The 24,188-nt window shown below is 47.5% G+C and overlaps 1 protein-coding gene across 2 annotated transcripts in view; it reads left to right on the top strand.

The window, feature by feature from the left end:
* ZBTB49 (zinc finger and BTB domain containing 49) overlaps positions 1 to 23,624 on the top strand; it is a 44,968-nt gene extending 21,344 nt beyond the window's left edge. Inside the window, exons 2-9 of one of the 2 annotated variants that reach the window (XM_069744837.1) lie at positions 8,671 to 8,844; positions 9,134 to 9,293; positions 14,778 to 15,790; positions 17,471 to 17,517; positions 17,744 to 17,817; positions 21,115 to 21,197; positions 21,277 to 21,438; positions 21,954 to 23,623. In XM_069744837.1, the coding sequence (XP_069600938.1) occupies positions 14,869 to 15,790; positions 17,471 to 17,517; positions 17,744 to 17,817; positions 21,115 to 21,197; positions 21,277 to 21,438; positions 21,954 to 22,606 (1,941 nt within the window). In that variant the 5' untranslated portion in view covers positions 8,671 to 8,844; positions 9,134 to 9,293; positions 14,778 to 14,868 and the 3' untranslated portion in view covers positions 22,607 to 23,623. Of the gene's footprint in view, positions 1 to 8,670; positions 8,845 to 9,133; positions 9,294 to 14,777; positions 15,791 to 17,470; positions 17,518 to 17,743; positions 17,818 to 21,114; positions 21,198 to 21,276; positions 21,439 to 21,953 lie in introns of both variants that reach the window. The other variant, XM_069744836.1, reaches the window with a different exon arrangement.
* Positions 23,625 to 24,188: the final 564 nt, after the last annotated feature.

Raw genomic sequence — 24,188 nt, 5'->3', positions numbered from 1 at the left:
TCCGCGCTCTGCGGTCTGATTTATACGGCCATCTCACGGTCAGGTAGATTATAATCCATATCTGCTGCTTCTTATCTTTAATTTGGGCAAAAAATGCTTTGGCAAAGAACGTTTGAGTACATCCGAAATGTGTCGCTTTTCATTCATCTGTCTTGGGTGTAAACTTTTTGTATGGAGTAAAGAAATTTTTTTTTTTTTGTTACCAGGAGCTGGAATTCATAACTCATGTTTTGTTTCCTTATTAAAATCCATATCTGCTAGATTTTATCTTTAATTTGGGCAAACATTTTGGGTCACATTTCACCTCCAGCAGCACAAAGGTTATTCTGAGGTAATATTGGATCAATTCATTGTCATTTGTGCCTTATTTTTTGTCTGGTTTATATTTCTTTTTGCTCCTGTTTTTTCATTTGCGCCTTATTATTTTTTTTTATTTTTTTTAAGTATTTTATTTGTGTTCTCCTGGTTGTTTTTTTTATTTTTTAGTTTGCTTTTATGATCATCATTGTGCGCAGGATTTGAGATTTCCAGATGTTTTTTTTTTTTGACTGATATATAAAAGGCTCTAAATTTTCACAAAAATGTACTCTTCTCTCCTCCCTGGAGGGATTTTATGCAAGTCCGAATTTTTTGAGCCTATCGTGCCACTTTTTACACTGTAAACGCACAAAGAAAGAGAAAAGAGAAAAACTCACTAAACCGTTGCACCATTTTGAAGAAGTAGACAAAAAAAAAAAATTACTTACTGGTAATTTGATTTTCCAGATCCATGACGGCACCTAACGTGAGAGATGGTCCCAGCCCCCCCCAGGAACAGGAAACCTGCATAGGAGATAAAAGATGGGGGCGGCACCTCTCTCCTCAGTTTGTTGACAGAGTATGTAAGGTAACCGCTTTATTAGTTCAGGTTCAATGTAATATTACATTTATCTCTATCGTTGCCGTAGGCGCAGTTATATTTCCCCATCAGTTTTTTTTTGTATATATTTTTTTTTTCCTTAACTCATATATACATTTTATATACATATACCCCCCTTTTTTTTTTTTTTTTTTTTGGTGCAACACACCACCATCACCAAGATAGGGCGGGAATTAATACGGTGCCGTCATGGATCTGGAAAATCAAATTACCAGTAAGTAATTATCAATTTTTCCCTTCCCCATGACGGCACCTAACGTGAGAGGAGAAAATAGAAGAAGACTCCTAGGGTGGGACAACAGCCGATAAGACTTTCCTACCAAAGGCAAGACTTGAAAGCCCCAAGTTTAACCTATAGTGGCGAAAGAAGGTAGAGGGTGAAGACCATACTGCCGCATTACAAATTTGCTCTATCGACGCGTTTGCCCTCTCCGCCCAGGATGTGTCGATAGCTCTTGTGGAGTGTGCTGTCACCCCTAGTGGAGGGCATTGCCCTGCAGATGAGTAAGTGAGCGCAATAGCCATGCGGAACCACCATGCAATAGTAGATTTCGTGGCTTTTTTTACCCCTGTTTGTTCCCTGAAAGGAAACAAAAATGGCTGAAGATTGTCGCCAAGATTTTGTCACCTCTAGGTATTGGATTAGGCAACGTCTGACATCCAGGCAATGAAAGGTTTGTTCTCCCTGGGATTTTGGATTTGAACAAAAAGAGGGTAAAACTATCTCTTGGTCCCTATGAAATTTTGAATTGACCTTTGGTAAGAAGGCCGGGTCAGATTTGATTATTACTCTGTCCTCCAGAATTGTAGTCTATGGAGGATCAATAGATATAGCCTGAATCTCACTAATGCGTCGGGCAGACGTCAGGGCAACCAGGAGAACCGTTTTTAGGGTTAGGTTTTTTTCCGATATGGAGCTAAGAGGCTCAAAAGGAGGACAAGTTAAGGCCTGGAGCACTAAATTTAGATCCCAGGGAGGAACTTTTGGCCGAGGTTTAAATGGTCTGGCTGTGAAGGAGGCCAAGCGCTGAAACTTGCACCTTTAGGGTGCTGGTAGATCACCCCCGCTCCAGACCTTTTTGGAGGAACTCTAAGAACTTCCCTTATTGGGACTTTCTGAGTGGTGGTTGATAGGCGTCGCCCTGAGAACTCTAGAAATTTTTCCCAGATTTTCCGGAGCTGAGAAACCCTTTCCTAGTAGAAGCCCCCTCTCAAGTTCCAGGCAGTGAGATGCAGATTGTGTACTTGAGGATGGAACACTGGACCCTGATGTAGAAGGTTCGGCACTTCTGGAAGGATCCATGGGTCCGATATGGACATACGCCTGAGCCAGGTGAACCAGGCCCTCTTCGGCCAGAAGGGTGCAATCAGTATTATTCGTGTTCCCTCCTCCCGGATCTTCTTCAACACTGTCGGTATCAGCGGAAACGGAGGAAATGTGTAGGCCAGATGGAAATCCCATTGGTGTAACAGCGCATCTACTCCTTCTGGGTTCTCTCGCGGGTTCAGGGAATAGAACCTTTCTACCTTCCGGTTTTGCTTTGTGGCAAAGAGGTCTATCTGTGGGGTACCCCAAAGGGCACAGATTTCCCCCAAAATTTCCTGGTTTAAAGACCATTCGTTCTGATGTAGTATATGCCTGCTTAAGAAGTCTGCAACAAGATTGCTTGTTCCTTTCAGATGGGTACTTGTCAAAGATAGGAGGTGATTTTTTGCCCAAGAAAACAGTCTCTTGGTTTCTTCTAACAGAGATCTTGACCTTGTTCCCCCCTGACGATTTATGTAGGAGACTGTCGTGCTGTTCTCGGACAAGACCACTAGGTGTTTCCTCTCGACAATTTCTTCTGCTTGCAGAATTGCTAGCCTTATTGCTGTTAGCTCCTTTAGGTTGGAGGATGCTGACTCCATCTGAGGATCCCATCTGCCTTGCAGAATCTGATGTTCTAAATGTGCCCCCCAGCCGAGCGGGCTTGCATCCGTGGTTAGCACCACCGGATCTTGGGCTGACCACGGTACCCCGTTTTTTAAATTTTCTATTTTTAGCCACCAAATTAAAGAGTCCTGCACTTGTGGCCATAGAACGATTTTTTGGTTTAGATTGTGGGGATCTTTTGCCTGTTCGGTCAGTATTTGCCATTGCAACTCCCTTGAATGTATTTGTGCCCACCGAACCGCTGGGATTGTGGCTGTCAACATCCCCAGAAGGGACATGGCTTCTCTTAACAAGATAGGCCGGCCTGATTGCGCCTGATTTATCTTTTGTTTTATGGCGTTGATTTTCCTTTCCGGAAGGATACAAATTTGCCTAATTGAGTCCAGTTGAATTCCCAGGAATTCCTGTATCTGGACTGGATGCATCTTTGATTTTTTTAAAATTGATCAGCCACCCCAATCTGGATAACAGGTCCCGTACTTTCGAGACTGCCACTACGCATTCTTCCTGGCTGTCTGCCACAAGGAGAAAGTCAGCTAGATATGGTATTAGTAAGATATTTTCCTTTCTTACCAACGACGCTATCTCTGAAATTATTTTTGTAAAAATTCTGGGAGCCACAGACACCCCAAAAGGGAGACATTGGTACTGTAGATGAGTGGGGATTTGATTTATTTCTACTATTAGTCTTAGGAATTGTTGATGTTCTACACAAATGGGAACATGATAATAGGCATCTGTGAGGTCTATTACTGCCATGTAACAGCCTGGATATAGCAGTTTTGTTGTAGTTTTTAACGTCTCCATTTTGAATTTGTCTACCTTGATGTATTGGTTTAGGGATTTCAGATTGAAGATCGTTCTTAGCGAACCATCTGGCTTCGGTGTGAGGAATAGGGTACTGTAAAATCCTTTCCCAACTTCTTGTGTTGGTACTTCTACGAGAACTTGTTTTTTCCTGAGGAGATGAACTTCCCTTTCCAATGTTGCCTGATTCCTTTTTGCGACATGTGTGACCTTTACTCGATGAGGAGGGAGGGAGGTGAAATTTAGACGCAGGCCTTCGGTTAGTAGGGATACTACCCACTGTGATGTCTGCAATTTTTCCCATTGGTGGACAAAAAACCGAAGTCTTCCTCCCACCCGGATATCGGCGTCATTGTTGTTGTTTGGGGTCTGATTTCTGAGGAGGCTTATTAAAGGGAACCTGTCACCCCGAAAATCGCGGGTGAGGTAAGCCCACCGGCATCAGGGGCTTATCTGCAGCATTCTGTAATGCTGTAGATAAGCCCCCGATGTTACCTGAAAAAGGAGAAAAAGACGTTATATTATACTTACCCAGGGGCGGTCCCGCTGCTGGTCAGGTCAGATGGGAGTCTCTGGTCCGCTGCGGCGCCTCCCATCTTCTGTCCATGACGTCCTCTTCTGATCTTCAGCCACGGCTCCGGCGCAGGCGTACTTTGCTCTGCCCTGTTGAGGGCAGACAAAGTACTGCAGTGCGCAGGCGCCGGGCCTCTGACCTTTCCGGCGCCTGCGCACTGCAGTACTATCCTCTGCCCTCATGAGGGCAGAGAAAAGTACGCCTGCGCCGGAGCCGTGGCTGAAGATCAGAAGAGGACGTCATGGACAGAAGATGGGAGGCGCCGCAGCGGACCAGAGACACCCATCCGACCGCACCAGCAGCGGGACCGCCCCTGGGTGAGTATAATATAACGTCTTTTTCTCCTTTTTCAGGTAACATCGGGGGCTTATCTACAGCATTACAGAATGCTGCAGATAAGCCCCTGATGCCGGTGGGCTTACCTCACCCGCGATTTTCGGGGTGACAGGTTCCCTTTAAAGAGAGATCCGCTTTCTCTTCTCTCACCCCAGGGCTTCCCACGGGTGGATCTATCCCCCGGCCGACCCCGGCCTGCTTTTCCTGAACCCCGAAAGGAACGCCGATTATCACTCCACCGCCGTCTTGAGAAGGGGGAAGGTGGGAAGTGTTTCTTTTTATCTGCTGCCTTCTCTAGAATCTCATCGAGTGCCTTCCAAAATAGATACTGGCCCTCACAAGGGACTGCACATAATTTGACTTTGGACTGAAAGTCAGCTGACCAATTTTTAAGCCATAATGCCCTTCTGCCAGAGTTGGAGAGGGCACATGTGCGGGCAGAAAAAGCACTGAGTCAATGGCGGCATCTGGGAGGAAGCCTGCCGCATTTTGAAGTGAGGGTATTACCTCTAAGAGTCTCTCCCTAGGGCATTTGTCCCTTATCTGCTCACTCAACTCCTCTAACCACTTTATCATGGCCCGAGCTGTACAGGTAGCGGCTACTCCTGGCTTAAATGCCCATGTTGATGCTTCCCATGCCGATTTTAAGAAGGCGTCCGCCTTTTTATCAAGAGGGTCTTTAAGGGCCCCCATGTCTTCGAAGGGAAGTGCTATACCCTTGGAAGTGCTTGCAATTGCAGAGTCCAATTTAGGTGCTTTCTCCAATTTTTCACATATTTCTTCCTCAAACGGATATTTGCGTTTAAGGGTTTGGGGAACTGACATTTTTTTAGTTGGTTTTTTCCACTCTTTTTTAATTAAGTTTAAAACATTATCGTGAAAGGGAAAAACTCTGCGTTTTTTTACTTCTAGGTTGCTAAACATAGAATCCTGGGTTGTTTTATGTTCTTTTGGTGTTTCAACCCCCAATGTTGCTCTAAATAGCTTAAGCAGTTTCCCAACATCCTCAGCTAGTACATACGTCCGCCCACACTCTTCATCCGAAGAGTCTATGTCTGAATCACCATCAGGTGGCAATTCCCCAGGTTCGCCTTCTGATTCCACGTCAGAGGTTTGGGCAGGTCTAGGAGGTGGATTCCCGGAGCTACATAGCCCATGCTGTTTCATTTGCTCCTTCACTGTGATTTTTACTTCATCCCTAACGATATTCTTTATATTTTGGAGTAGTGATGAGGACTCCTCGGCCACCGTCTTTTCTATACATAAACGACAGATCCGTTTGTCATAAGTTTTAGGGAGAGCTCTATCACAGAGTGCGCAGACTTTGTTTTTCTGCTTGGCCGTAACCTTCCTCCCCTGCACAATATAATACAGAAACACTGTGTTACTGACATGTCATTTTGCCTTACAAAGGCACTCACCCACCGAACCTTTACCACGGGGGTCTGCGGAACGTCCACCGGTACTGGTGATTCTGCAGTCGGGTCCGCCATGTTGAAGAGGCTGAAGGCACTGCTGCTTATGCCCTGCCTCTTAATATAATATAGGGGAGAGAGCGGTGTGAGCGCCCCTGACTTCCTCCCCCCCCCCCCCCCGGGAGTGTCAGCACAGCGCTCTCCTCGGCGTGCGACGTTACTTCCGGTTGAACCCGGAAGTACTTCCATTCACCTCGGCGCCAGCCTAGTGATGGGACACGCTTCTGCCCCGGTCCAGCCTCCAGCCAGGAGCGGACACCGGGGAGCCCCCCGCGGGACGGACGCCACCGCCGCAGCTCCGGATCACCGCACGTGAGTGATGCAGCCGTATACGTCACCAGCTGCTCCCGCTGTGGGCCTCGGTCTCCGGACCGGCACCTCCAGAGAGAGATCCCTCTGGGACGATGTCGCAGGATCCCCGCAGGAACAGGAAACCAAAACTGAGGAGAGAGGTGCCGCCCCCATCTTTTATCTCCTATGCAGGTTTCCTGTTCCTGGGGGGGCTGGAACCATCTCTCACGTTAGGTGCCGTCATGGGGAAGGGAAAAAATAGAATGACCCAAGACAAAAAAAAGTGTAACTTGAACCCCCCAAAATAATGATGAACCTTGTCTAGTGAGGCAGCCAATTAATCGTCACTGACTGCGGGGGGCACCTGGTGAAAATGAAGATAGCAGACTAGATGGGGTCCATTATGTGACTTTCTTTTGTTTTGTTTTTTTTAACACAACCATGACCAAATCTCTAACCCCTTTTAAAACATTTGTGTTATATATCTACTATATAATTGTCTAAGGGTCACTTCCGTCTCTCTGTCTGTCACAGATATTTATTGGTCGCGGCCTCTGTCTGTCATGCAAATCCAAGTCGCTGATTGGTCGCGGCAAAACAGCCACGACCAATCAGCGACGGCCACAGTCCAGCGGGAAAATGGCCGCTCTTTACTCCCCGCAGTCAGTGCCCGGCGCCCGTTCCATACTCCCCTCCAGTCACCGCTCACACAGGGTTAATGCTGGCGGTAACGGACCGCTTTATGCCACGGGTAACACTCCGTTACCGCCGCTATTAACCCTGTGTGTCCCCAACTTTTTACTATTGATGCTGCCTATGCGGCATCAATAGTAAAAAGATCTAATGTTAAAAATAATAAAAAAAAACAAAAACCTGCTATTCTCACCCTCTGTCGTCCGACGATGCGCTCGCGCCTGCCGCCAGCTTCCGGTTCCAGAGATGCATTGCGAAATTACCCAGAAGACGTAGCGGTCTCGCGAGACCGCTAAGTCATCTGAGTAATTTCGCAATGCATCCTGGGAACGGAAGATGGCTGCAGCCGAGCGTGTATCGCCGGAGCTTCGCTGGATCCTAGGGGGTGAGTATATAACTATTTTTTATTTTAATTTTTTTTAACAGGGATATGGTGCCCACACTGCTAAATACTACGTGGGCTGTGTTATATACTGCGGGGGCTGTGCTATACACTACATGGGCAGTGTTATATACTGCGTGGGCTGTGCTATATACTGCGTGGGCTGTGCTATATACTGCGTGGGCTGTGCTATATACTGCATGGGCTGTGCTATATACTACGTGCCCTGTGTTATATACCGCGTGGCCTGTGTTGTATACTACGTCGCCTGTGTTATATACTGCGTGGCTGCTATATACTGCGTGGCCTGTATTAACGCATCGGGTATTCTAGAATATGTATGTATAGTATATAGCACAGGCCACGTAGTATTTGCTATATACTACATGGCTCCTATATACTACGTGGTCTGTGCTATATAATATGTGGCTGCTATATACATACATATTCTAGAATACCCGATGCATTAGAATCGGGCCACTGATATATGGTTGATGGGCACACATGAATTGGCCAATTTATGCGCTAAGAATCTTCTTTTCATCTAGAACTGTAAGTTTTATGAAAAAAAAATTTTTGAAAAAATATTTGTGATCTTGCACTCCTCCCATTGACCTTGCAGGTGGTGGTAATCAACTCTACCTGCCCATGAATTGTAGGTTTAGCCCAGAGTGACATGTTTTGTCCAGAGTTGTAGGCTGGTGGCCCAAGAGTGGCATGTATGGTAGTGTAGGACCCATCAGAGGGAGATCACCTTGCCGTGGTTGATAGGCACACATGAATTGGCCAATTTATGCGCCAAGAATCTTCATTTCATCTAGAACTGTAAGTTTTATGAAAAAAAATTTTTTGAAAATTTTTTTGTGAAAAAATATTTTTGAGAAGTATAATTATAATTCATATTGAATATTTGTCTGTGTTTTCACATGGCCTAGATTCATGTACATGTGCTGCTGTGTGTGTGTATGTGTATATATATATATATATATATATATCTATCTATCATAATACATCACATAATAAATCCACCAATGTTACAGTTGTCCTGCTATGATGATCCTCGCACCATGTGCACGTGACCGCTGCAGTCAATCACTTAGTTAGATTACTTGTACTCCATGGAGGCTTCCACACAGTTAGCTTAGGTAGCCCCTTCTGAATTTCTGATGCCCTGTCCTGGTCTTCCAGTCCTGGCGGGACGCAGTCCTAGGAGTACTGACTTTCACTGTGATGATGGCTCCTTTTTCTTCTTATCTCTAGAGCATTGAGATGGTCGTACAGGATGGACCCGGCCGCCAGTCACAGTTGTCACCTTCTGCAGCAACTGCATGAGCAACGTATCCAAGGGCTGCTGTGCGACTGCATGCTTGTGGTGAAGGGCGTCTGCTTTAAAGCTCATAAGAACGTGCTCGCTGCTTTTAGTCAGTATTTTCGGTAAGTTATCTGTCATCCAAAGATTTGTTGTCCCCAGCACAAATGTTTCTCCTGAGTAAGCTAGTACTTCATATGTGGGGGTAAACCACGACAGGGCTCAGAAGAGAAGAGTTGACGTTTGACTTTTTGAACCCAAAATTGTCTGGAATCGAGAGCGGACACCATATCACGTTTGGAGAGCCCATGATAAACAGTGGAAACCCCTACAAGTGACGCCACATTTTGGAAAAAATAAATTTGTTGCGCAATTTCTCCTGTGTACTCTGATACCTCATATGTTTGAGCGCAGGTCACGGCTTGGAAGAGGAGTGATGTTTGAATTTTTTTAACCCAAAATTGTCTGGAATTGAGAGCAGATGCCATGTCGCGTTTGGAGAGCCCCTGAGGTACCTAAACAATGGAAACCCCCCACAAGCGACCCTATATTGGGATTGATCTAGTGTTTCCTGGTATGTGACTTTTATAATGTACTGGCATACGTGAGTTGTGTAGTGTACCTCAGCTTGGCATACGTGAGTTGTGTAGCGTACGTCAGCTTGGCATACGTGAGTTGTGTAGTGTATGTCAGCTTGGCATACGTGAGTTGTGTAGTGTACGTCAGCTTGGCATACGTGAGTTGTGTAGTGTATGTCAGCTTGGCATACGTGAGTTGTGTAGCGTACGTCAGCTTGGCATACGTGAGTTGTGTAGTGTATGTCAGCTTGGCATACGTGAGTTGTGTAGCGTACGTCAGCTTGGCATACGTGAGTTGTGTAGCGTAAGTCAGCTTGGCATACGTGAGTTGTGTAGTGTACGTCAGCTTGGCATACGCGAGTTGTGTAGCGTACGTCAGCTTGGCATACGTGAGTTGTGTAGCGTAAGTCAGCTTGGCATACGTGAGTTGTGTAGTTACGTCAGCTTGGCATACGCGAGTTGTGTAGCGTACGTCAGCTTGGCATACGTGAGTTGTGTAGCGTAAGTCAGCTTGGCATACGTGAGTTGTGTAGTGTACGTCAGCTTGGCATACGCGAGTTCTGTAGCGTACGTCAGCTTGGCATACGTGAGTTGTGTAGCGTACGTCAGCTTGGCATACGTGAGTTGTGTGAGTCAGAAATGAATTTGGTAATCCATGGAGGTGTGATACAGTCTGAAGCATTCTTTTACACACAGGCCAGGCTTGTCAGGGCAGGAGTTGCATTGATAAGTGGTGTCTTTGCCTATCCCCTTTCTGTAACACACTCGGCACCTCTTTCGCAACCTTCCTTTCTTTGTGATTTGAGGGACCTGCCCTGGGAAATGTTGGTCTGGCACAATGCGGGCACCTTCAGTTCCGGAAGTACTGGGGCCGCCTCCTTCAGGATCTCCAAACATTAGGGCCTTGTTCACTACCTCCTGGAACTGAAAGTGCGTACCTGTCGGTCCTGCACATCGCCATAGCACGTAAGCATCTGTACGAGGTGCACCGCCAGCTTCTTGTACCACACCTTGGTTTTCTCATGGCAAGGAGGACTTAATCAGAAAGATCAATTCCCCTGATGTTCTTGTTGTACCCCAGGACACAGTCTGGATTGGTGACCTGTGTAGAGGCACCTCATATAGTGGTGGGAGTGCTGCCATCACCATGTATGGTGGTCAAGGAAAGGATATCCCTCTTGTACTTGACCACCATCATGTAGTCGCTACATTGGGCTCTGCTTTCACCCTTTCTGAGCAGTTGCCCAATTAGCGTCTTAGGGAGGCCTTTCTGATTATTGCTGACCATAACGCAGGCTGCTGTAGCTTGCACAGAGAGGGACTTGAAGAGTGGATGCTGGTATAAAAGTTATCTATGCAGAGATGATAACTTTGATCCAACAGTGCATGTACCAAATCCCACCCAATTTTCCCACTCACTCCCAGGACAGGGGGCATTCAGGGGGTTGAATCCAGGAGTCCTTCCCTTTATAAACTCTAAACCGGTGCGTGTTCCTTCAGGTACTCTCACACAGTTTGTGCAGCTTCATTCAGTACCCTCTTACTGGGCAGGTACTGATGGAATTTGAGCCTCCCCTTGAAATGTATTAGGGACTTATCCACGCAGATGTCCTTTTGGGGAACGTACACCCCAGCAAACTTGTTGTTGAAGTGATCAGTGACCGGCCAAACTTTGACAGGTCTGTCAAGGTTGGGGTCATCTCGAGGAGTTCATTGTGCATTATTACTGTAATGTAAAAAATTGTGAATGGCCTCAAGTCATTTACAGGTCATGACCATGCGGAAGAGTGGAGTGTTATACAAAAAGTCAAGTTCTGTTTTCTTCACTATCTCCACGTGAAGAACCAGGCCCCAAAACGTCATAATTTCTACTGCGTCTATAGGGGTCCAGTTAGAAAATGATAACAGGCTGTTTTGTGTGCAAATTTGTCTGGGACGCCATAATGTTTACAAAATCCTCAGTGAAAAAGACTTCAAAAAGTAAATGTTTTTTAGGCTAGTGGTGTCAAATTGGATGCCTGATTGTGCCACCAAATCAGAGATCTGTGGCTCATAATCTTCAGGAGGTGAGGTCCATAGGGGGTCGGCATGACAACCTGAGGTTTCCTTGAGACCTCTATGGTTGTTGATGTCGGCTAGCTGTGAGCGACACCCTGTGGTCGACGGTCATAGCAAGCCTGTAATTCAGCTACATAGCAGCGATCTGTTGTTCGCTCCTATGTAGCTGAGCGGATCCAGTTGTGCCAGCTTCTAATGAAGCATGGCAAAAGTTAAAGAAAAAAAAAAAAATGTTTTAAAAAATGAAAGAAAATTGGGGGTGGGGGGGGGAGAGATATGGAGATGGAGATGTTTTTTATCCGGCAAAAAAGCCTGAAGGGACGGATCCGGCACAAAACGGATGAAACGCATGTCCTTCAGGCACAATCCGGCAGTAATACAACTCTATGGGGAAAAAACGGATCAGGCATCAGAAAAAAACTGATCCGGATTGTGCCTGAAACCAAAAACCTGATGTGTGAAAGCAGCCTTAGACGCAAAAAAAAAAGTCCTGGAAAACAGCGAGCACAGGTTACTATTTGTGCAAAAAAAAAACAAAACCTGCCAATAATCGAGTGATCAAGTAGTGAAGAGCGCTCAGCTGGAGAAGGGGGGAGTAAGTAACGGAGGATCGGGGTGGATTAGCAAAGCAGCAGGAAGAGCAGTAGTGATGGCACAGGCTTAAAAATTCTGTGGCACCACAAGGCCCAGTATAGTGCGGCAGAGTGGTCACTGTGAGGTCAGAACGTGCCCTACTGCAAGATTTAGCAGGCACCTTAATGCGACCACCGCGACTGCCATGCTAAAGATAGGACATATCCATACGTCCAAGGTCGTAACAGGGTTTCCACTTTTTGGGGACATTTCTTTCTTAAATGCATATGTTTGGGGCTAAAATAATTCTTGAAATTGGGTTTTATTAAAAATACTGCACCATATGGTTTTTACAGGCTCTCTCTCTTTCTCTGCACGTTCAGCTTCCATGCAGTCTGTGGTCCTAAATCGACTGAGAGGAGCTCAGAAAAAGAGAGATAAGAGCTACAGTATCAGACCATGAGAATGAGCTCATTGACAGATTCTCAGCTAACTCATTCTGCCGTCAGTAATAGAGCAGCAAAGAGGATAGACAAGGCAAACGGTGGGAAATAGTTGATGGGACCTAACTGCAAAAGTGATTTTAGTTCCTTTTTGTGCACATTCAACTTTGATGTGGTCATAATTCAGCTGAGCTGAGAGGAGCTCAGAAAGAAGGAAATGAGTCACAAACGCCCCTTAAGACTGCCATAGTGATTTCACTGATCGATTCTCAGTTAACTAGTTGGTAGCCAGCAATAGACAGCGCATCTGATTAGTATCCTCGGTGTGATGTCCTACATGGGTCGCGCCACAACGATGATGCGTTCTGGACCTACAATAGAGAAGGAGTTTTTCAGGACTTTGGTACAGAGGCCACAGACTACCAACTAGATCCACTCTAATTGGTATACTTACCGTTACATAACAGCCATACAATTAGACCGTCAGCTCTTAGGGACGTTTATAGCGCAGTGATGGTACTGATAGTAAAGTGCCATATGGGGCGCTTACCTTCCGCACCAGACCTCGATCTTATGCACCCTGCCACCTTCACTGGCAGTAAGTCAATTAGAGATTAGCGATGACCACCATGTTTGTTGTACAGGGATTTACCGATATGGCAGAAAGGCTCCTTGCTTTTACCATTACAAGCCTCAACCGTCCACCTCTTCCAGGCTAGGACCTTGGCTTTAGACAATGTCCTTGTATTAGACCTTGTCTCCATTCTGCTCCTCTTCTCTGCTCTTGTATAAGACCTTGACTCCATTCTACTCCTCTTCTCGTCTCTTGTATAAGACCTTGTCTCCATTCTGCTCCTCTTCTCTGCTCTTGTATAAGACCTTGACTCCATTGTGCTCCTCTTCTTCTCTTGTATCAGACCTTGTCTCCATTCTACTCCTCTTCTCGTCTCTTGTATCAGACCTTGTCTCCATTCTGCTCCTCTTCTCTGCTCTTGTATCAGACCTTGTCTCCATTCTGCTCCTCTTCTCTGCTCTTGTATCAGACCTTGTTTCCATTCTGCTCCTCTTCTCTGCTCTTGTATAAGACCTTGACTCCATTCTGCTCCTCTTCTCTGCTCTTGTATCAGACCTTGTCTCCATTCTGCTCCTCTTCTCTGCTCTTGTATCAGACCTTGACTCCATTCTGCTCCTCCTCTCTGCTCTTGTATAAGACCTTGTCTCCATGCTGCTCCTCTTCTCTGCTCTTGTATCAGACCTTGTCTCCATTCTGCTCCTCCTCTGCTCTTGTATCAGACCTTGTCTCCATTCTGCTCCTCTTCTCTGCTCTTGTATCAGACCTTGTCTCCATGCTGCTCCTGTTCTCTGCTCTTGTATCAGACCTTGTCTCCATGCTGCTCCTCTTCTCTGCTCTTGTATCAGACCTTGTCTCCATGCTTCTCCTCTTCTCTGCTCTTGTATCAGACCTTGTCTCCATTCTGCTCCTCTTCTCTGCTCTTGTATAAGACCTTGACTCCATTCTGCTCCTCTTTTTTTCTTGTATCAGACCTTGTCTCCATTCTACTCCTCTTCTCGTCTCTTGTATCAGACCTTGTCTCCATTCTGCTCCTGTTCTCTGCTCTTGTATCAGACCTTGTCTCCATGCTGCTCCTCTTCTCTGCTCTTGTATCAGACCTTGTCTCCATGGCGCTCCTCTTTGCTCTTGTATCAGACCTTGTCTCCATGCTGCTCCTCTTCTCTCCTCTTGTATCAGACCTTGTCTCCATTCTACTCCTCTTCTCTGCTCTTGTATCAGACCTTGTCTCCATTCTACTCCTCTTCTTGTCTCTTGTATCAGACCTTGTCTCCATGGCGCTCCTCTTTGCTCTTGTATCAGACCTTGTCTCCATGCTGCTCCTCTTCTCTCCTCTTGTATCAGACCTTGTCTCCATTCTACTCCTCTTCTCGTCTCTTGTATCAGACCTTGTCTCCATTCTGCTCCTGTTCTCTGCTCTTGTATCAGACCTTGTCTCCATGCTGCTCCTCTTCTCTGCTCTTGTATCAGACCTTGTCTCCATGGCGCTCCTCTTTGCTCTTGTATCAGACCTTGTCTCCATGCTGCTCCTCTTCTCTCCTCTTGTATCAGACCTTGTCTCCATTCTACTCCTCTTCTCTGCTCTTGTATCAGACCTTGTCTCCATTCTACTCCTCTTCTTGTCTCTTGTATCAGACCTTGTCTCCATTCTGCTCCTCTTCTCTCCTCTTGTATCAGACCTTGTCTCCATTCTGCTCCTCTACTCGGCTTTTGTATCAGACCTGGTCTACATTCTGCTCCTCTACTCGTCTTTTGTATCAGACCTGGTCTACATTCTGCTCCTCTACTCGTCTTTTGTATCAGACCTGGTCTCCATTCTCTCTCTTCTCTTACAGATCCCTTTTTCAGAACGCTACAACCCAGAAAAACGACGTCTTTCACTTGGACATTAAGAACATCGGTGGCATAGGTCAGATTTTGGACTTCATGTATACCTCTCACCTGGACCTGAATAATGATAACATTCAGGTCATGTTGGACATTGCCCAATGTCTTCAGGTACAAAACGTCTTAAACATGTGTTACACCTTCTTAAAGTTGGATCCGGTCACTTCCCTGCCATGCAACAGTTCTCTACCTCTCCAGGGCACTTACACCACCACATTCAATCACTCGATTTCCAATGAACATCTCAACAAGTCGCTGCTAGAGGAGCCCATATCAGACGAGAGACAACCCCAGGCCGATAAGGGGACTGTTCCCAAAAGTGCACCTGCCTCCTTGAACCCCAGGGAGAGTCATCTCAAGCAGTTTGGACAGCCTTATAAGTTACGAGATTTTTACAGTAAATTATTTTACAAGGAGACGGCAGACAAGGCTGCGGAGCAGCTGACAACATCCAATGTCTGTACAGAGCCCAGTATCGAACCTCAGCCATGGACTGTGAATAATTCCGAGTCTGTACTGGCCCCATCTGACTCCTTACCCCTGGAGCCTTTACCCGCATTCTCACAGACCTTTGTTACCTCACAGGATTCGGGAACATCTCCACTACAGTTCCCTCAGGAGATGCGGCTTAAGAAAGCAATCCATTTAAAAAAGTTAAACTTTCTCAGGTCTCAGAAGTTGGCTGAGGAGTCGGCAGAGCCCATAGGAGTCCTGCACAAAGCTGTAGAGGAGACCGCCTTTCCCAGTGCTGCTTTGGAGAGCACGGAGAAAGACTTTTTGGAAAAAGAAGCAGACGGGGAAATGGTGGAACCATTGGAACAAAATATCGAGGCGGAGAGTGGCGAGAGTCCTACCTTGGACGATCAGAGCGCCCCTGTCCTGAAGCATTGCGCTTGTGATATGTGTGGCAAGAGCTTCAAACACCCCAGTAATCTCGAGCTCCACAAACGTTCTCATACAGGTATAGTGAGGTAATGGTTGCTTAGATCACCCCCTTATTTGTGCTGTCATAGGATGGGACAAATCAGATGTAGCGGCTCCGTCATCACCGTCAGTGACTTTCGGATTGATGTCCATGAAAAGTCTAAATTGATCAAGTGGTATAGTGTATAGTATCCTGCACCTCCCCTGTCCATATATCCCTGAAGATCCCTCTCCATGAGCCAGAACAGGCTGCTTCTGTCTACAAATGACTCCCGACATGGCGGACTCGAGTGTGCTTTTATGACAAAGATGGCATTTCCTTTTATGCCATTGAAGTTAATGTACTCGGGGTGTTATTTAGCTTTTCAGTTCTGCTCCATCCAAACCAGAACCTACCTTATACGATTACTTCTTGTTTAACGGCAACCTGTCATGTCACTAAGCGCTATTAATCTTCAGATATAGGGTTAATAGCGTTCCAATGCTGTCTTGCCGACATAATGAAAACACAAGAGAAAAATAAATTTTATTCCTTCGAGGAGCCACTGGCTTTTAGCTATAGAGGCTACGGTCACTGCCGGCTTTCAGTTACAGAGGCTACGGTCACTGCCGGCTTTCAGATATAGAGGCTACGATCAACGCCGGCTTTCAGTTATAGAGGCTACAGTCAATGCTGGCTTTCAGTTATAGAGGCTACGATCAACGCCGGCTTTCAGTTATAGAGGCTACGATCAACGCCGGCTTTCAGTTATAGAGGCTACGATCAACGCCGGCTTTCAGTTATAGAGGCTACGGTCACTGCCGGCTTTCAGTTATAGAAGCTACGGTCACCGCCAGCTTTCAGTTATAGAGGCTACGGTCACCGCCAGCTTTCAGTTATAGAGGCTACAATCACCACTGGCTTTCATTTATAGAGGATATAGTCACCGCCGGCTTTCAGTTATAGAGGCTATGGTCAACACCGCCTTTCAGTTATGAAAGCTACTGTCACCACTTAGTATACAATGAGCGGTGGCTGTAAGTACGCCATGGCACTTTGACTAACAGCTTTCTCTGTAGGGAAGCCATATATCCACTGCTCATGACGCCTTTATGACTGAAAGCAGGCTGCTCTCAAGAAGAATAAAGTTAATTTTCCCTCGGCAGCCAAGTTTTCAGTAAGACGACCGGGCTCCATTGTAACGCTATTAACCTGCAGATTAACCCCATATCTGCAGGTAAATGGTGTTTGGGGACATGACAGGTTCCCTTTTAGTCACTGCAAGTATTCACAGTGAAGTAAGACCCATGCAATTAATTCAGACCTTCGGACCTGACCCAATTAAATTAATACAAACCCCAAAACAGGCCCCTAAATGTAATATAGGCCCACAATCAAACCCCTGTAATTAATCCAGACCCTTAAAATGAACTCACTCATCCAATTGTTTCAGACTCTTCTGAAGTCTTATGAAGTTCCAGGTTGAGTGGGAAGAAGAGACCAGAGCCCTAAGCACATTTACGTGTCTCGCTTCTCAAGACCACCGCACTTCCATACTAAGTGATTATCTTAGTGTAATACTGCCCCCTGTGGGCACAAATGTGGATTCTCAGGAAGGGAGATTTTCTCGCGTCTGTCCCCGATCAGCTGGGATTTGTACATGACTGCTCTAGAGTCATTGATGTATGAGAAGACCCAAGTGTCTTCATATCTGATTATATGCCTCTCTCTTCATAGGGGAGAAACCTTTTGAATGTAGCGTTTGTGGGAAGCATTTCTCCCAGGTAAGGTGTACATGTGTATTTACCCAGAAATTCAGAATATTGGCTATGCATCTCCACTGGGAGTGGCGGAGATAAAAAGGGGTCAATTTCGATGCTTATTTCATGCAGGTCCCATGTATTCACTGTCCATATTATTATCTTGCTGATACACGCTCTGCCCACCAGGGGGAGTGTGTCCCTCAGCCATTGTTTGGGCTATGGCTAGTTACACTGATTTGCCTTTCAGGCTGGCAACCTTCAGACTCACCTCCGACGGCACTCGGGGGAGAAGCCCTACATATGTGAGATTTGTGGGAAGAGGTACGATTGTTATATGCGCCCTTTCTTTCTCCTGTAAAATAAACGTATAGATGTAAAATGCTGTAATATTTGCATGAACTTTAGAAATAGTCTTTGATATCATCACTTAAAGGGGTTGTCCTGTGGAAACAAGTTATGATCTAGCAACAGGATAGGTGACAAATTACTGATCCAGTGGGGTCCGACCGCACTGTTCAGCAGACCAGGGCACTCTTATCCCCGATAGATTGGATTGCGCTCCATTTTTTTCATTATGGGGCTGCCGAGCGCTGTACTTGCTTTTTTCCAGCAGATCCAAGGAGCTATGAGTAGGGATTGGTGGACCGATGGAAGTTCTGGTACATGACCCGAAGTTTTTGGAAAGTTTGGGTACTAGAACAGTACCCGAACATCTACCAGAACCATTAAAAATAATGGATACTCGACTGCTAAGAAAAAATTGCCTCTGCCTCTCGCTCATCTCTCGCTCATTGTCTCTGACTCTCGCTCGTCTCTCGCTCTTTGTCTTTGACTGTCGTTCTGCCGCTCGCTCTGCCTCTCGCTCTGCCTCTCGCTCTGCCGCTCGCTCTGCCGCTCGCTCTGCCTCTTGCTCTGCCTCTCGCTCTCTCTCGCTCTGCCTCTCGCTCTGCCTCTCGCTCTGCCTCTCGCTCTGCCTCTCGCTCTCTCTCGCTCTGCCTCTCGCTCTGCCTCTCGTTCTCTCTCGCTCTGCCTCTCGTTCTCTCTCGCTCTGCCTCTCGCTCTCTCTCGCTCTGCCTCTCGCTCTCTCTCTCGCTCTGCCTCTCGCTCTCTCTCTAGCTCTGCCTCTCGCTCTCTCTCTAGCTCTGCCTCTCGCTCTCTCTCTCGCTCTCGCTCTCTCTCTCGCTCTGCCTCTCGCTCTCGCTCTGCCTCTCGCTCTCTCTCTCGCTCTTCCTCTCGCTCTCTCTCTCGCTCTGCCTCTCGCTCTCTCTCGCTCTGCCTCTCGCTCTCTCTCGCTCTGCCTCTCGCTCTCTCTCGCTCTCTCTCTCGCTCTGCCTCTCGCTCTCTCTCGCTCTGCCTCTCGCTCTCTCTCGCTCTGCCTCTCGCTCTCTCTCGCTCTGCCTCTCGCTCTCTCTCGCTCTGCCTCTCGCTCTCTCTCGCTCTGCCTCTCGCTCTCTCTCGCTCTGCCTCTCGCTCTCTCTCGCTCTGCCTCTCGTTCTCTCTCGCTCTGCCTCTCGTTCTCTCTCGCTCTGCCTCTCGCTCTCTCTCGCTCTGCCTCTCGCTCTCTCTCGCTCTGCCTCTCGCTCTCTCTCGCTCTGCCTCTCGCTCTCTCTCGCTCTGCCTCTCGCTCTCTCTCGCTCTGCCTCTCGCTCTCTCTCGCTCTGCCTCTCGCTCTCTCTCGCTCTGCCTCTCGCTCTCTCTCGCTCTGCCTCTCGCTCTCTCTCGCTCTGCCTCTCGCTCTCTCTCGCTCTGCCTCTCGCTCTCTCTCGCTCTGCCTCTCGCTCTCTCTCGCTCTGCCTCTCGCTCTCTCTCGCTCTGCCTCTCGCTCTCTCTCGCTCTGCCTCTCGCTCTCTCTCGCTCTGCCTCTCGCTCTCTCTCGCTCTGCCTCTCGCTCTCTCTCGCTCTGCCTCTCGCTCTCTCTCGCTCTCTCTCTCTCGCTCTGCCTCTCGCTCTCTCTCTCGCTCTGCCTCTCGCTCTCTCGCTCTGCCTCTCGCTCTCTCTCTCGCTCTCTCTCTCGCTCTGCCTCTCTCTCTCGCTCTCTCTCTCGCTCTGCCTCTCGCTCTGCCTCTCGCTCTGCCTCTCGCTCTGCCTCTCGCTCTCTCTCGCTCTGCCTCTCGCTCTCTCTCGCTCTGCCTCTCGCTCTCTCGCTCTGCCTCTCGCTCTCTCTCGCTCTGCCTCTCGCTCTCTCTCGCTCTGCCTCTCGCTCTCTCTCGCTCTGCCTCTCGTTCTCTCTCGCTCTGCCTCTCGTTCTCTCTCGCTCTGCCTCTTGCTCTCTCTCGCTCTGCCTCTCGCTCTCTCTCTCTCGCTCTGCCTCTCTCTCTCGCTCTGCCTCTCTCTCTCGCTCTGCCTCTCTCTCTCGCTCTGCCTCTCTCTCTCGCTCTGCCTCTCGCTCTCTCTCGCTCTGCCTCTCGCTCTCTCTCGCTCTGCCTCTCGCTCTCTCTCGCTCTCTCTCGCTCTCTCTCGCTCTGCCTCTCGCTCTCTCTCGCTCTCTCTCGCTCTCTCTCGCTCTGCCTCTCGCTCTGCCTCTCGCTCTGCCTCTCGCTCTGCCTCTCGCTCTCTCTCGCTCTGCCTCTCTCTCTCTCTCGCTCTGCCTCTCGCTTTCTCTCGCTCTGCCTCACGCTCTCTCTCGCTCTGCCTCTCGCTCTCTCTCGCTCTGCCTCTCGCTCTCTCTCGCTCTGCCTCTCGCTCTCTCTCGCTCTGCCTCGCGCTCTCTCTCGCTCTGCCTCGCGCTCTCTCTCGCTCTGCCTCGCGCTCTCTCGCTCTGCCTCGCGCTCTCTCTCGCTCTGCCTCGCGCTCTCTCTCGCTCTGCCTCGCGCTCTCTCTCGCTCTGCCTCGCGCTCTCTCTCGCTCTGCCTCGCGCTCTCTCTCGCTCTGCCTCGCGCTCTCTCTCGCTCTGCCTCGCGCTCTCTCTCGCTCTGCCTCGCGCTCTCTCTCGCTCTGCCTCGCGCTCTCTCTCGCTCTGCCTCGCGCTCTCTCTCGCTCTGCCTCGCGCTCTCTCTCGCTCTGCCTCGCGCTCTCTCTCGCTCTGCCTCGCGCTCTCTCTCGCTCTGCCTCGCGCTCTGCCTCTCGCTCTGCCTCGCGCTCTGTCCTACACCTCGTCGGACTTACCCCGTACACTGCACCAGACTTCAGCAAAAAGTCAGTGTTTGGTGTTCAGGCTACAACAGAGACTGTCCAGTTCGGACGACGAACATTTCTATTCGGGTTCTCCCATCTGTAGCCACAAGTCCTGTTAGTATTCGATCAGTGAAAGGTAGCGGGTGTCGGACCACCATTAATATATATTTGATGGCCTGTCCTAAGGATAGATCGCCGAGTCATAAGTCCTGGCCCTTTAATTCCACCTTCTAGATTTCTTATGAAATTCACCATGCCCAATTCTTCTCCCTCTCAACCTGATCGGTCAGGGGAGAGTGGTGAGGACGCCATGCACAGTAGATGGTCTGCCGCTCCCGGGGTGGGTGTCTCATCTGAACCGCAGTTCACCTAGGAGCATTGATGCTGCTTATAGTCTCCGTACGGTCACAGCAGACATTGGTTTCTAGTTATTTTCACACGGCTGTATATGCAGACACATTGGCACTTTACATGGTTATATTGACTCCCCCTCTAATATCCTAGATTTGCAGTTTCTGGAGACGTCCAGCGTCATATCGTCATTCACACGGGAGAGAAGCCCCACTTGTGCGACATCTGTGGTCGAGGTAAATTAGAAAAAGCCAATAAGAAAAACCAATAATCCTAGCCTGAGTAAGTTCTCAAGCTCCGGTGCATTTCCACTAGGTTTTAGCAACGTCAGCAACTTGAAGGAGCACGAGAAGACTCATGCCGCCGATAAATTCTTCACTTGCGATGACTGCGGCAAATCATTCAACATGCACCGGAAGCTGATAAAGCACCGGATTCGGCACACTGGGGAGAAACCATACAACTGCCTGACGTGCGGTAAGGAACTGCCGAATATAGTGCTGGTAGGGGGCTCTGATAATAATGGGATAAATGCCTGATGGGTAAGGGCACGAAAGATTGGGCAGAAACTGGCCGTACGCATTAGGTAGCGGTCAGCAAAGCTGTCAGTTGGCTGACCGTTACCCATCCCGACTCCCCCCATATAAAGGAACACTGTGCTCAGCAGAGGGCAAGAAGGTCGGGTGATTTCTTTCCAACCACCCGATCTTTATGTCCACCGACGTAATCTACCGGGGAACAGGTGGGAACCCTCCACAAAAACACTAGATGGTTGGCTGGTCCTATCAATATTGGTGACTTTTATCTGCGTATAGGGGCCATAAAACTTCAACAACTAAGCACTTCTTCTCAAAGGAGGATGACTTGTCACCCGGTCCACCCCAGAATTAGAGGAAGGGTTTGGGTTACGTATGGAAGCTAAAAGGTGTCGTTGTGTTTGCACTTGTGTACTCCTTCTTTATCTCCACTGATGAATACCCATTTATCTCTAGGGAAAAAGTTTGCCGGCTCTGGAGATCTGCGCAGGCATGTGAGATCCCATACAGGGGAGAAGCCGTACACGTGCGACGTGTGTAACAAAAGTTTCTCTCGATCCGCTGTCCTTAGACGACATAAAAGTATGCACTGTAAACCTACAGAAGATGAGGCGATCACCCCGGAAGAGTTCACAAACGCTGAGGAATCTTCAGGAAAGTCACAAAATTCAGGTTCATTAACTCCTAACATTCCAGACGCTTTTATGCAAGAGCATGGACACTCGGTGGAAAATACAAGAAGTGACTACGAGGGAAGCAATAATGACTCCTATTGCAAAATGCAGACTGTGATTCCGCAGGATGAACTTACCACGCCGGACAAGAGAAATTCTGAGGGCACCAAGATGGCAAAGCCTCACTTGGCAGATACCACCAGCACTTACACGTTTACAGAGGTGGAGGTCGCGGTCACGGAAGAGACTTTACAGTCGGACATATCCATGGTACGCTCCTCTTTGGTCAATTTGGAGAATAACTGTAACGAACCCTTAAATAACCGAGCATCTTCTAATGGATACAGGGGGTCTGACGGCCCCTTCTTCTCTAGTATGAGCCTTTGGGGACTTGCTATGAAGACTCTGCAAAATGAAAATGACCTGGATCAGTGATTTCTATGCTTTTTTCATTCCACCCATTAATATAAGTCATAAAGCAGATGACTTCACAGCAGTTACCCTTCTACGTCCTCAGTTTTTGCACACCGGTCAGGCAGTTGTCCTTGTCCTCCCTCCATACCACCTTCTAGGGTCAGATCAGTGACTAAAGACGTAGCTTCGGGTATGACTTCAATCTGTGATCCTCCGACTGCTGGTATCTCTAAGTGTACCGGAGGATGCATGCAAGCCTACCACACACTGATGTCGTATCTTTACAGTGTGTAGGTTGGAGAAAGACAAAGGTCCATCATTCCTTGATCCATTAGAGATCATTATTCACTAGTAGTGATGAGCGAACATGCTCGGATAAGGCGTTACAGTATGCGAGCACGCTCGTGTGCCGAGTGTCTTCGGTGTGCTCAAAATATGTTTGAGTCTCCGCACCTGTATGTCTCACGGTGGTTCGACAGCCACAACATATGCAGTGATTGCCTAAGAAGCAAGCAATTCCCACATGTGTTCAGGCCGTCTACTGCCGCAAATCATGCAGCCGCAGGGACTCGAACGTAATATACAAGCATGCTCATAATATACGAGAGAACACCCGAGCATACTCGGATAAGACGTTATCCGAGCACATTCGCTCATCACTAATACTTACCAATCGATCCCACTCCGCTCATATTGGCCACTGGCTGTCTCCATTCTTTTGGCCGCTGCACCTGATGTAGCTTCAAAGTGTCGACCACTTGAACAGGAAGAGGAGACCGGTGGGAGACAAGGGGCAGCAGGATAAAGAACTGGCTGGCATCAATGTCTGCTCCGACACAACCAGTTTCCTCGTTAGTGATGCTAAAGCCTCCAATAGTCATTATAGATTTGGCGACTAGTATTTCTGTGGAAATGCACTTACATGTTCCCTCATCAATTTACCCCATGTAATGCGCTAAAAAAAAAAAGAAAAAAATGTTTTACAGTTTTTATATAAAATAATATTTTTTACTATTTTTAATAAATGTAAAATGTATGTAAAAACTGATTTATTTATTTTATTTCTTTGCATTTTCCATTCATTAATCCTATAAAGATGGGTTATCATTATCATGAAAAACGCATTGCTAAAGTGTATCTCCAGAGAAACCTTTGTGCTCCACTCTTTCCATCGGTCCCAAAAATAGAGGCACCATAAATGTTCAATTTTACGTGGGTTAACGCCCTATTATTTTTTTATTTTTTTTATTTCTTGATTCCCTCTTAAAAATAAGATGTTTATTGGGACCCACAGAAATCAACTATAGGGCAAATGAAAATTTACATAATATACCCTTTTTAAAAATTGATTTAATTGAAAATATTAAAATCGTTCTCAAACTAGAAAAATCCCATCTACATTAAGTCTATAGAATGCTATAGAAGATAGTGATTGTAACCAAGCATGCGCTATCAAGATCAAAAGACAAATGCCCACATGAACTAAAGCATTACATGATGTCGATGCAAACCAAAGTAATGTCTATATCAGGAGTGGGGAACCTCTAGATTTCTGATGGGCCACATTGCATAGGCCGCCAACCATGTTTTTCTGTCTGCCGGC

Source organism: Ranitomeya imitator, chromosome 1, assembly GCF_032444005.1.
Source record: "Ranitomeya imitator isolate aRanImi1 chromosome 1, aRanImi1.pri, whole genome shotgun sequence".
In the NCBI taxonomy this organism is placed as follows: Eukaryota; Metazoa; Chordata; class Amphibia; order Anura; family Dendrobatidae; genus Ranitomeya; species Ranitomeya imitator.
The sequence above is the reverse complement of the archived record's forward strand: the minus strand, read 5'-3'. Positions and strand labels throughout refer to the sequence as shown.